Source organism: Dermochelys coriacea, chromosome 4 (genome assembly GCF_009764565.3).
Source record: "Dermochelys coriacea isolate rDerCor1 chromosome 4, rDerCor1.pri.v4, whole genome shotgun sequence".
Taxonomy (NCBI): Eukaryota; Metazoa; Chordata; order Testudines; family Dermochelyidae; genus Dermochelys; species Dermochelys coriacea.
This window is the reverse complement of record NC_050071.1, coordinates 130,186,634-130,199,298: the sequence shown is the minus strand read 5'-3', so window position 1 is coordinate 130,199,298 and position 12,665 is coordinate 130,186,634. Positions and strand designations below refer to the sequence as shown.

General features: G+C 37.7%; 1 protein-coding gene across 16 annotated transcripts in view; it reads right to left on the bottom strand.

Annotated features, from left to right (window-relative positions):
- Window positions 1-12,665, bottom strand: part of CTBP1 (C-terminal binding protein 1) — a 416,082-nt gene that overhangs the window by 4,672 nt on the left and 398,745 nt on the right. For 14 of the 16 annotated variants that reach the window (XM_038399424.2, XM_043512676.1, XM_038399425.1 and 11 more), the window contains 3 exons: window positions 7,866-7,996; window positions 5,304-5,431; window positions 2,641-2,758 (listed from right to left, as the gene is read on the bottom strand). In XM_038399424.2, coding sequence (XP_038255352.1) covers window positions 2,641-2,758; window positions 5,304-5,431; window positions 7,866-7,996 — 377 coding nt within the window. The remainder of the gene's footprint in view (window positions 1-2,640; window positions 2,759-5,303; window positions 5,432-7,865; window positions 7,997-12,665) is intronic. The other 2 variants (XM_043512679.1, XM_038399422.2) reach the window with 1 other exon arrangement.

Sequence of the window (12,665 nt, the reverse complement as noted above, 5' to 3'; positions counted from 1 at the left end):
TGTTCAGCTGGTAATTGCTGAATGTTCTTCTTTGCTTGTAACAAGAACACATTTGATTCACTTAGGAGTTCTATCCCTTATCACTATTCAAATAATGATATTTCCAGGATTAAATGTTCTTGTTAGTTTTAGTCCACCAAAAGGCATTTTATACATATAAATGATCATTCACATTCTTATCTATATGGTTTTTAGCACATCTGAAAAATCATGCTCCTAGTGAAAGACTGCACAACTCAACTGACTAAATGAAAGTCTCATATGGAAACAGAAGATAAGACAGAAATACTTGTTTCAAACCATCAATTTAACTTGTGCTAAAAGCAGAATGGAATTTAACACTAGCAAGTACTGTTATTTAAATTAATTCTTTCATAAAGCCGCAGCTTTAAATCCATATGTTTTTGTATCACCACAACCAATATGACAATTGTTCCCACTGGCATTTCTTAAAGACTATCCTACATTGGTTTGTACAGATACAATTTATCAAGTTATTTCAGAAATCTTCCTCCAAATTAAGAAATTGTACAGTACTTTCTTCTCAATCACTCAGTAGTATTGCCCTCTCTACTGAATTTAGCATATCTTAACTAAATGCAAAAGCTGTTTGTATTCGTCAAAATATTACAAATTTTCCTTTGAAACTGGAACACAACTTTGAAATGAAGTTGTGAAATGTTTTAAACTTTTACTATGCTTTTGAAAAAAAAATGAATGCATGAACTCTCTATTTTCCTATTCCTAAAAATATTCTTGATACAGTTGGTTTTGGTTACACTTCTGTACTTATATTACTCAAATTAAATACACATTAAAGCTCTGATCCTGTGAAGTCTTATGCAATTGCTTAACTATCCTCTAAATGGAATTATTCTGTGCATAACTTTCCTATGCTTAACTTTCTGTTGAGGCCAGTAAAAATAGCTTTATTCTTTGATATGTTTTGTTCTTTTAATTAGAGCAATGGATAGGCACATTTAAGAAAAATAAATAAATTACAAATTGTTCTGATCTGTATGTATATATATATCATGATTTTCATCAAGAGAAATTTAATATTTTCCTTGAAGCAGAGAATACTTGCCAATATATAGATGATGACATTGGACCTTGAGGCCTGGATCCTGAAAGGTATTTAGGCTCCTAGCTCCCATGGATTTCAAATACCTATATATCTTTCAGGACATGGGCCTGTCAGCCCAAAGCTACATTCTGATTGGTCACTAGGATCTTTCTGATAATGTTACAACTGTGCTTCACCTGGTGCACAGCTAGGGCTTCAACACTGACACACACAGAGACATACATATACAACGTCACTTCACTCGTTATGAGCGAGGGGAAATGCTGATAGGGAGGGCAAAGAAAATAAACAGTCCTTGGAGCATGTGGGAGGAAAGGAACCTGGGGAAGATAAGGAAAAAAGTGAAGGACTGAAGAATAATTATGACAGTTTTGAACTGTCCCCTCCCTCAAGACATTGCTTTTCAGCAGCAGTTTCGTGGCCTTGTAAACCACTTTAACCCCATTCATAGTATAAAATCTCAACTGGGAGCTGCAAGACTGGGCACCTGCTTTTTATAAGAGTAAATGGCTTGAAATTGGTTTGGAGCCATGAACAGCCACTGTTAAGGCATCAGCAGATAAAGAGATGGGAAAAAAGCAGTCAAAAAAGTCCCAGGAACTTACAGAAGAGATAAAATAAGCAAAAAATAGATTTCAGAGTAGCAGCCGTGTTAGTCTGTATTCGCAAAAAGAAAAGGAGTACTTGTGGCACCTTAGAGACTAACAAATTTATTTGAGCATAAGCTTTCGTGAGCTACAGCTCACTTCATCGGATGCATTTGGTGGAAAAAAAATTTGGGTTTTTTTCCACCAAATGCATCCGATGAAGTGAGCTGTAGCTCACGAAAGCTTATGCTCAAATAAATTTGTTAGTCTCTAAGGTGCCACAAGTACTCCTTTTCTTTTTGCAAAAAATAGAGATATTCAAAATATTAGCGAAATAATATTTATAAACTTCTGCCTGTTTTATCTTATCAATGTACTATGAACTACTACTTACAGTGGGAGGATAAAATGACTAGTCCCAAAAATGCTTTGTAAAGAACATTTAAAAAAAGAAATGAAATGTACAATTAAGACGACACTTTCTCCATATACATTTATAACAGCAAAGAACTACTCCAGAAAGTGCATTGGTGGGCTTTTTGTACATATCTTAGGGGGTTAAAAGCAACTAAGATGTGTACCAACAGCTTACTAATGTAACCCCGCTGTGCCTTGCAGCCATATTACCACCTTCGGCAAAATGAACCTTAGCTTCCACTGAACTGATTGCAGCCAGTCAGGACTGCTTCCCTTGCACATACAATCTGCACTGTTCCAAACATTGGCATTGGTGCCTTCCGAAGAGGTAATGAATAGAAGCATACTGGCTTATTACATCACTGATTTCAGTCAATCATAATCATGTATGTAGCAATTATACAGTAATAAAAATCTTTATATACAGGCCTAATCCATCAATAATTTCACAAAATCCTTTTATTAAATGGTGGCCCTTTCTTTTCTTTAAGCTGGAATAGTTGTGTCTGAGATAAAGAGCTATTTCTTTTTCTACTTAAGTATCCTTACCTGTATGCAGCACCATTAAGCTCTGGATGAACTACTCCTGGATCCATGCTGGCCCAGTGTGTAGCTGCAGTCAAATGATCTTTATTAACACAGTTTTTCAGACTGTCTGGAATACGACCTAGAGAGAGTGGATATGAAATACAACATGGAATAAAACATTGATATATCATGTATACTAAATAATAAAGTTTAAGTATACTATATGGTATAAATAACAACATACATTACAAATCTGTCTCATTTTTGATTATTCTCCCACATCCAGCCTCTTCCTAAATCCTGTCACTGATTTACCTGTGTCATCTCTAAAGTCCATCTTTCCCAAATTGCAAAAACCTGTATCCATAATCTGGCTGTCCTTCAGCTCCAACACTGCAGTCTTCTCCTCCCGCTCTCTGACCTTTTCTTCCTGCATTCTGTCCCAGTAATAGCAAACACACACTTCTGAAAATCTGGGATGAAATCGTATTTCCACTGCAGTCAATGGGAATTTTGCCATAGACTTGAATGGAACCAGAATTTCACCCCTGACCTCTTATTTAAATACATCTAATGATTGCTCTCTCTCTAACCATTTCCTTTAGTATATTTGCTTAGATTTCATGCAGCCTTCAAGCTGCAACTCTTCAGCTTTTTACAGCCAGAAGCAACATTAACCAAAGAAAATGGAAAGGACTCCCAAATAATTTCAATGGGTGCTGAATCAGAGTCCTGAATGTCAGTTTTTGGGATGATCTTGGTTCCCTACTGTAAAATATATTACACTAATCCCGCTCCCATTGAAGTAAATGATTGTATTTCCATTGACTTTAATGGGATCTGGACTGGATCCTGTGTCTATTTTTGGCACCTATCCTGCAAGCATCCTCCTTCTTGGGAAATCTGAGACGAAGCGTTCATTTAATTTCATACATTGATCTTTTCAAACACTATATTAGCCTTGCTGCCATTTAGACATCCCACCAGTCCCCTTTGCTAACATGTATTTTGAACTTTTGTTTATTTTAAATGTATTTTGCAATCTTCTTTCAACTTGTGACTTTTACTTTTCTGTGTCACACTCCCTTTTTTCAGAGTGGATCTACATTCATGTTCTATAGGCTTCCTTACCTGTGCTTATTTCTTTGTACTTTTTTCTACAGCACAACCACACTGGTATTTTTATTTATTTTTTAAATCTGAATGTGTTTCTCTTCCAATGGCATGTATATTACTGAGACATGCAGTCATTTATTACGAGTCTTTTTCCAACTATTCTCTCTCTCTCTCTCTGTTCCTCCCAGGGCTTTTATCTACTCAATTTCACTCCACACTTTCTATATCTTTTCTACACTTGTTCTGCTGAAATAGCCTAATGTCTTCTCAATAGCCTAATGTTGGCTTCATTTTAATCTTACTACAAATCACGTGCAAAAGGTTAAAGTGACAACAGCTTCAATATAAATCAATGCTTTCTAACTTTGATATCACAACTGTCCTGTTCCAGAGCCTTTCCTGTGCACGTTTGTGTGTGGGCTATTGCAGAACTTTTAATATATGATCACCTGTTCCTCTGTAGAGCTAACTGATTCATATCCCATACCCCTGACCTAAGAACGACTCCCACCACCAATGCTGTCTCTCTGATTGGCCATCCTAGAAATGCAAGGTGGTTTGCACAACCTATCCCAGAGATCAAATATGTAACTCTTATGCAAAAAATCCAACCTCCATTAATTTATGGCGCTAGAATCCCTGCCAGCAGAGTTCCCTGACTTGCACAGCAATGTATTGGCACTCAACCACAGTGCAAGTGAAATAGATAGGTCTTAACGTCTGCAGAGCACTCAATCTGAACTGCACAGAGACAAAAAAATGACCAAATTCTAAAGAACTGACAGTAGTGATTAGTGAAACATTTTCCAGCACACAGAATGCCACCTTTTATTTTGGACTCTATGGGATTCAAATCGAAACCAAGTTGCCCAAACTTCTCCTTATTTTATTAAAAACCACAGAGAGTCCGGTGGCACCTTAAAGACTAATAGATTTATTTGGGCATAAGCTTTCGTGGTTAAAAAACCACTTCTTCAGCTGCATAGAGTGAAAATTACAGAGCAGGTCTGATTTTCACTCCATGCAGCTGAAGAAGTGGTTTTTTGAAAGCTTATGCCCAAATAAATCTGTTAGTCTTTAAGGTGCCACTGGACTCCTTGTTGTTTTTATGGATACATACTAACATGGCTACCCCCGATACTTATTTTATTAGTATTTCGTATTGAAGACTTGACAGATTTTTCCTATATAAACAGTTAACATTTACATGGTTTGCTGTGATACTGGAGTTATTAGGAACTCAGAGTTGAAATGATTTTTTATCCTTGAAAATTCCCCCTTCAGATGTTGAAATCCAAGATGTATTTAAATACAAACTTGGATGAATTTTGGAAGGTAGAGAGAAACGAAGAGAGAATAGAACAAAAGAAACAGCACCAATGATCACCGCAAATTAGTAGCGGTGTGTATCTGCTGGTCTATTAACCCCCCCATCCCCCAACTTGAAGAGGTAAAGAAAACCCAGTTTGGCCCATCTCAACTTCTAATACTCCAATAAAGAGAAGAATCGATATATTTGTTTAATCAAGAAAGCATTCAGTGAAGGAACAAGTACGAGAAGTTAGTACCTGTGATAGCCCTACGGATCTCTCGTGCTGCTTCTTCCCGCATCTCAATTGAAGCTTGTTCACTGTACCAGGCTGCATGTGGGGTGCAGATCAGGTTTGGTGCATCCTTCAATGGACCCTGACTAAAGCTAAATTAAATTTTAAAACAAGATCAAATGACAAAAAATACGTTGGGGGGGAGGATGGGGAATGAGGGGATTTTTGCATATCTTTAGAATTAACAGCTACAACCACAGGATGAACTGTACCAATATTTTTTGGATGGATTTGTTTTTAAATTTTACAGTTAATTTGATGTATTTCTAGTTGTGTAAATAAGTAACAATTATTCTCCTTGGACTCAAGGGGTAGAATAAAAGAGAAAGCAGCACTAGATTCTGTCCAGTGCACCTATTTCTAATCACTGCCACTCACAATCAGATCGAGAAAATGATACGTTTTTCAAGAAACAACATCTCCAACATCTGTTCAAGAAACAACTCCATTTGGGTCCATGATGACAAAATTTATCATCATTTTTACACCCCTAACAAAGCTTTGTTTCTTTAAAGAGACACTGTTAGCTTGAAATCTAGTCAATAAAAAAAAAAAAAGGAGTTAAAATTAGTTCCAGGTAATATACTTGCCTGCATCCCCCTGACAATTTTTCTTATTTCACATTTTCCTGTTTTTAATTGGTTTCTCCTCCTGTTGCAGTGTGAAAAACCCACCTAACAATACTAGAGATGGACTAACTGACCGACTGACTATCCAGGGAAAGCAATGAAACCAACTATACACAAAGTGCTGTCATATGTACAAACTAAAACTGAGAAAATAGTACTTGTGGCACCTTAGAGACTAACAAATTTATTAGAGCATAAGCTTTCGTGAGCTACAGCTCACTTCATAAGCTTATGCTCTAATAAATTTGTTAGTCTCTAAGGTGCCACAAGTACTCCTTTTCTTTTTGCGAATACAGACTAACACGGCTGCTACTCTGAAACCTGTGAGAAAATAGTGACACTTTCCCCCTCCAATTTCTTTCAGTTATAATAATCTTGACGTGTTATTTGCAAGAAGAGAGAAAATATTTTTAGGCAGAAGTCTGCTCTCAGAGTTGCCAGCAATTCTTAAAGTGACAGACTTCATCTCTAGTTTAAAATACCTGCCAAAACTTTCTCCAATACAATATTTGCACAACAATGGTTAGTCTCTATGGACTAAATGCTGTCCTCAGACAACACACACTGAAGCCTAAGGAAACTACGACCCTGATCTTGCACTTAAATCTACGTTGATGGACCCTTGAACCTACAGGGACTCCCCACTCTATTCAATGGGACTTCTTGTGGGTGCAAGGATTTGCTTGTGCAGATCTAATGGCAGGAGTGGGGATATCTGAAAGCAGAATTTTGCCCCCTGGATATTAGATTGTGGTTTTGCTCACAGTATTGCTCTGTTGTAATGGTTACACTTAGAAGTAAACAAATGCAGGGCCAGAATAAGGATTTTTTTTTTTGATGTGGCATCCTGTATACTACAGATGCAAAAACTCCACAGGGAAGGACTCTTTATCACTATTTTTAAAAGGGTTATCTCAGATGACGTCTCAGACATCTGATGAGCGGAAAATCACGAAACAGATGTCTCTATAACAGACTCTCAATTCCTGAATCTGTTGCTTTTCAAGTTATGAGGATTGTAGCAGTTTAAACCATCTAATAAGAAATGCAGGCACGATTATCAGTTCCTAGGTTTAATCCATTGCAAACCACTCTCTAACTCAGAGGTCAGGCTCAAGACTCATGGAAAGACTGTAATGTTATTTTCTGTGTTTAAATCATACCACCAAAGCTACTAACTGGTGACACAGGTACATTTGTGGCTGCAACTGTGGACTACCTGATGACTACCTATTCAGCAAACTAAATATAGTGTCACCAGTTCTGCTAATGGCAGCAAAAATATCTGGACTCTGGTCATCTTTCTCAATTCCACAAACTTGCCTGCTTATAATTCTCAGGTACCCAGTAGAGAGAATCTGGGTGATTGATACGGAATCTATGCAATGAGGTGTCAGGGCACACCCATTCAGCTTCACAAAAGGATAGTTTTTCCCCAAAAAATCTCAATTCCCCCCACCTTACTGAAAAGTACTTATACCACCACTAGCTTTCCTCTGGCAGGGAGAGCTGGCCAGGGCTCCCCCTATCAATGACAGGAGAGGAGTGTGTTCTTTTCCAGGCCATAAGGCACAAAGCCATGCCCAGCATTTGAACTTGGGTTCTTGGGGCAGGGCAGTGCACTTCACTACTGAATTACCCCCATGACATTTTTTTAAAGCTTGTATTTAACTTTTTTTTTCTCCTCCCTCCTGACTGTGTACAAAAGCTCCATCTGCATTTGCATTAATTCAGAGCTGCACAGATGCATATTGCTTTACTAAGGAGGATTCAACTACTAGGTGGAAGGAACGCTTCTTTGCTTCATTGCTGTTGGATGCATCATGCACTAATACTTAAAAATAAGAAAGTGAACAAAATATAAAAAAAGAAAAAAGAAAAAAAAAAGGAAAAGCACCTGAATGGTTCTGACTCATGTACATCTAAGGCTGCCCCTCGTATCCTTCCTTCCTTCAGGGCCTGTGCAAGTGCTTTTTCGTCTACTAACCCACCTCGAGCTGTGTTGACCAGGAAAGCCCCTTGTCTCATCTAGGGAAAGTTAAAAACAAGGATGATGAAATAAAAATAAATGAAATAAAATCGTTGTGGCATTATTATTTACTCAAAGGAAGCATCCATTACAACAAAGGCTATTCAACTGGATTAACCTATCACCAGTTGTCTTCCCTTTTGGAAAGTACCCCAAAATGTGATGCTTCAAATGTAAAACAATATTTCACAGCACTTATAACGTTTTGTTTCTTATAAGTAGGGCGTCTTATAACAGAACGAATGCTTTACATACCGCGCAGTACATGATCAGAAGAAGTAAACATGCATATGAAGCTGACAGATTTTTTTTTTTTATTTCACTGTGAAATTGTACGAGACGGAAACTATTGCACATTGCTAACCAAAATCACAAGTTGTGGTTTTTAAACTTTTATGCAAATGAAACGCTAAATGGATCTTTTAGAAAACTCAATGATTTTGTATTTTCCAAGACCTTTTGCTTTAGTTAACAAGAGGTAGAAGATTTATACTTTATTTAATGCTGATACTTAAACTCACTTCCCCCTCCTCATGAGGCTTTTCAAATCAAGACCCAGGAAATTCTCGTTTTATTCAATTAGAAGGCATTGGAATGGCATTGGCTGGGAATGTTGTGAGCTTTGGCAAGAGTGTGTACACTGCGTTGCTCAGATTAGCATTATGGTCCTCCACACTCATCCTCAGCTACAAGACTTCATGCCATAATGTAATCACAACATGAACACAAAATGGAGATTTAAATTAGAAAGATGATAGTCTAGAACGAAGGTGGGAATAAAGACTTCAGGGTCTCACGTCAATCAGCACCAGTACTTCAGCATCCATAGCATGTGACCCATACGTAGGCCCCGACCCTGCAAACATTATTCCTTGGGGAATTCTGTGCCAAAATATTAAAAATTCTGCACAAAAACATTTAAAATTCTGCACACAATATTTTAAATTCTGTAAAATGCTGCATGTTTTATTTGTCAAAATATGCAATATAATCATGCTGGTTTCAATTATTTTGGTAATTTATTTAAACTATAATACAATGGATGGAAAATAGGAGTGAGGAGCATTGGAGGAAATCTCCCAACTCCCTTTAATAGTAATGTAGCTAGGTTTGACCCTTTATTTCTAGTTATTAGTCAACAAGTATATGCAGCCATATGCTCAGTGCTACATCATAGGCAACTGAAGAGCAAGTGAGGGCTGAGGAATCAAACTAACAATTTATATTGGCTACTGATCATCTCCAAAAACGACAGCAGCGAACAGTTCATGAAGCACATTTTGATCAGAAATTTTTTCAGGCCAAAAATTTAGACCAGTTCTAATCACTAAAGCACCATAAGCATTTATGAGGCCATACTGTCCTTTACACCACTCTGGCAATGTAAAGGAGCCTTAAAACATTTACAACTGTTTTATACTCCTGGGGGGAATTCACTAAGAAAGTGGGAACAATTCACTAAGCAAAGCAGGCTGCTACATTCTGTTCTGCCTAAGGGGGACAGAGCCTGCCCCACAACTACCTCCTCAGACCCCCGCCAAAGCCCTGCCCTTCCACACCGAGCATGCTACAATAGCAAGCGAGAGGGACAGAGTGTCTCTTTCTCCCTCACACGCATGACTGCCCCGCCCCCCCCAGACTCCCACCCCGACAGTGATTTATGCATCTACCGGCTGCTCCAGGTGCCCGAATGACCTGCCTGCACTGACCGAGAGCAGTGCATGACCGCTCTTGCGGCTTCCCTTTGTTTCCCCATCAGAAATCATTTTTCTGTGGGAAGCAAAGAAATCTGCAGGGCACAAGAATTCTGCACATGCGAAGTGACACAGAATTCCCCCCAGGAGCAATACATTCCCATGCATCAAACTGAGCACCCGCAGAAGTGTTTGCAGGATAGGGGTCATAAATAAAGATGGGTGCTTAAGTCCCCATCTTGATCTGATCCCATCATCACAAAAAACAACAACAAAAACTGATTTTTGAATAGTGAATGAACTTTAACAACTTATTCTAAATGGGAAAAGGATTTTTACAGGATCATCAGTTGCTCTTTTGCAACTAACACCTGGGCTTGAAATGCCAAACTGATGCATAGTAGGAGTATTTAAAGGAAAAAGAGCAAGGAAAGGAATCTCCTCAAAGTCGTTTGGTAGGATGGTTGGAAACAAAACAACTAAGATTTACAAATATCTGATAAGATCATAACAGAATTAATGTACTATATTGGCCAACCCACTCGCTCTAACCATGGTCTGACCCCTCTCACCTCAGACCTTTAGCCCTGCCGGTGGACATCTATGGATTCCGGGGAAGCATACGTGTGCACTGCCCAATTCAGCACTCACATAAGTGGCAGGACGTATTGGCCTTAAGTATCGTGTAGAACATTTATATATCCTCTAAAGAGCTTGGAAATTTTAATCATAGTGGATATTGCTCAAATCCGTTTTCCATCCACAAAAACCTGCCTTGACTTTTCATCTCCAGTGCTATTTATACAGCTGTAAAGCTAGTAGTAGGATAAATCAAAACCAAACAGAATGTGGATGTATAACTGTATTCTAGAGGGAATGAGTACGTGAGTCACAGTCAACTGCAACGGTAGTTACAGATTAGGAATGACTCTTTTCTACTATTCTAAATTAATCCTGTGTAACTGCTATTATTATACAAGAGATATTGCAATAAATAAAACGACTCCTTTACAAATTTGTAACGTGATAAACAGATAAAGATGATTTCTGCTTCAGAAAAAGAGCACTGAGAAGTCATTGCCCTGGACTCAGTTTACTTGAGCTACACAGGAGATGGAAGGCCAAATGTGCTGGCTGGGCAATACACCAAATAATTTAGAGGGTAAGTCAGCCTAATAAGGAAAGAGCGGCTCCTTCCTAAATTTTTCAAAGAGGTTTCAAGGACATTCAAACCTTCAAAATTTCAAATTTTAAAATTTCAAGGGGAGCGGAAATCGATCTAAGTTACACAACTTCAGCTACGTGAATAACGTAGCTGAAGTCGAAGTACTTAGACCTACTCACCATGGTGTCTTCACTATGGTGAGTGAACTGCTGCCACTCCCCCGTTGACTCCGTCTGTGCCTCTTGCAGCGGTGGAGTACAGGAGTCAATGGGAGAGCGTTCGGGAGCTGATTTATTGCATCTAGACTAGATGCGATAAATCAATCCCCCCTGAATCAATCGCTGCCCGTCAATCCAGCGGGTAGTATAGACCCTATGTAAATATTAATAGTATCTCCAAATAATTATACTAATGACATTATTTTAAACAGTCATCAAATGTTAATGAAAATATAACAAAAATGGATGGAAAACATGTTGTAGCCATGTTAGTGGGTATTACAAAGACAAAGTGGATGAGGTAATACCTTTTACTGGACCAACTTCTGTTGGAGAGAGACAAACTTTTGAGCTTACATAAAGCTCTTATTCAGGTCTAAGAAAAGCTCATCATGAGAGTGTGGGATGGGTGTCCAATGCAGGTACTCCACAAGCTTGAAAGCTTGTCTCTCTCTCACCAACAGAAGTTGGTCCAATAAAAAAAGATATTACCTCACTCACCTTGCCATTGAAAAACATATTGTCTAAAATATGATAGGGACTGGAGTTTCTTGTGAATTTGCTATATGAACAACAGCTATATTTAATATGAATATTATATAAAGTGAATTTTATATGTTATTACGAATATTTTGTTTTTCAATTTACCTAATACTTTTATGAATTTATACCATATCAGCTGTTAAAGCAAAGACTGTATAACATAATGTATTCATACTCTTTATCCAAACTTCCATTTTATTTGAAGCAACACATATCTAATATTTTATTACAATTTCTATTTTCTCAATATAGAGTAATAAACAACAATATAAATGCATGTGACAAAATGCCATTTAAATGACATACTTTCTTATTTAATTTTAACGTGTAGATATCATTCAGCTTTAATTTTTGCTTATGTCTTTTGTTTCTGTACACAGCAGACCATGCAGATTTTCAAAGTACATACAACTTCTATATCTCAACACTAGTAAGTCCTATTTACAAAATACACGTTAGACCCAATCTCACAATTCACTGGAATGCTAGAGCACTGTTGAGTCTATGTGAAGTCCAAGTGATTTCAGTGGAGCTCCATGTGGGTGCAGGGGTTTGCCTTCACAGTGCTTCATAACATACTGGGACCTTTCTGCTCAATATTATATGATAACGTAATGAAAGAGTAATCATAAGGTACATGAGTGTAGTATAAGAATCTATACTGAACAGAACAAAAGTCTAGAACAAAGACGTGACAGAGGACAGCTTTCTTTGCTCCCTTCACAAAGCATTTCCTAGCTTTTGAGAGAGTTTTAAACTCAGATAATCTTGTACTTGGATTTTTCTACATACAGCCAATTGTCCAATTAAAGTATCCATTACTACATCTCATTAACATTAGGGCATGGTTGATCCTATGAGATGTCAAGCATCCTGAACTCATACTGAAATCCTTAATAAGTCCATGGACATAGCAGGTATTTGGTATTTCTCAGAAGCCAACCAATCATCATTTTAATTAAGTAGAGATATCTTTCATAGAACTTTTGTGTGGTATCAAATAAATTAATACAATAAATGTATATAGAGCATCAACAATGCAAAATGA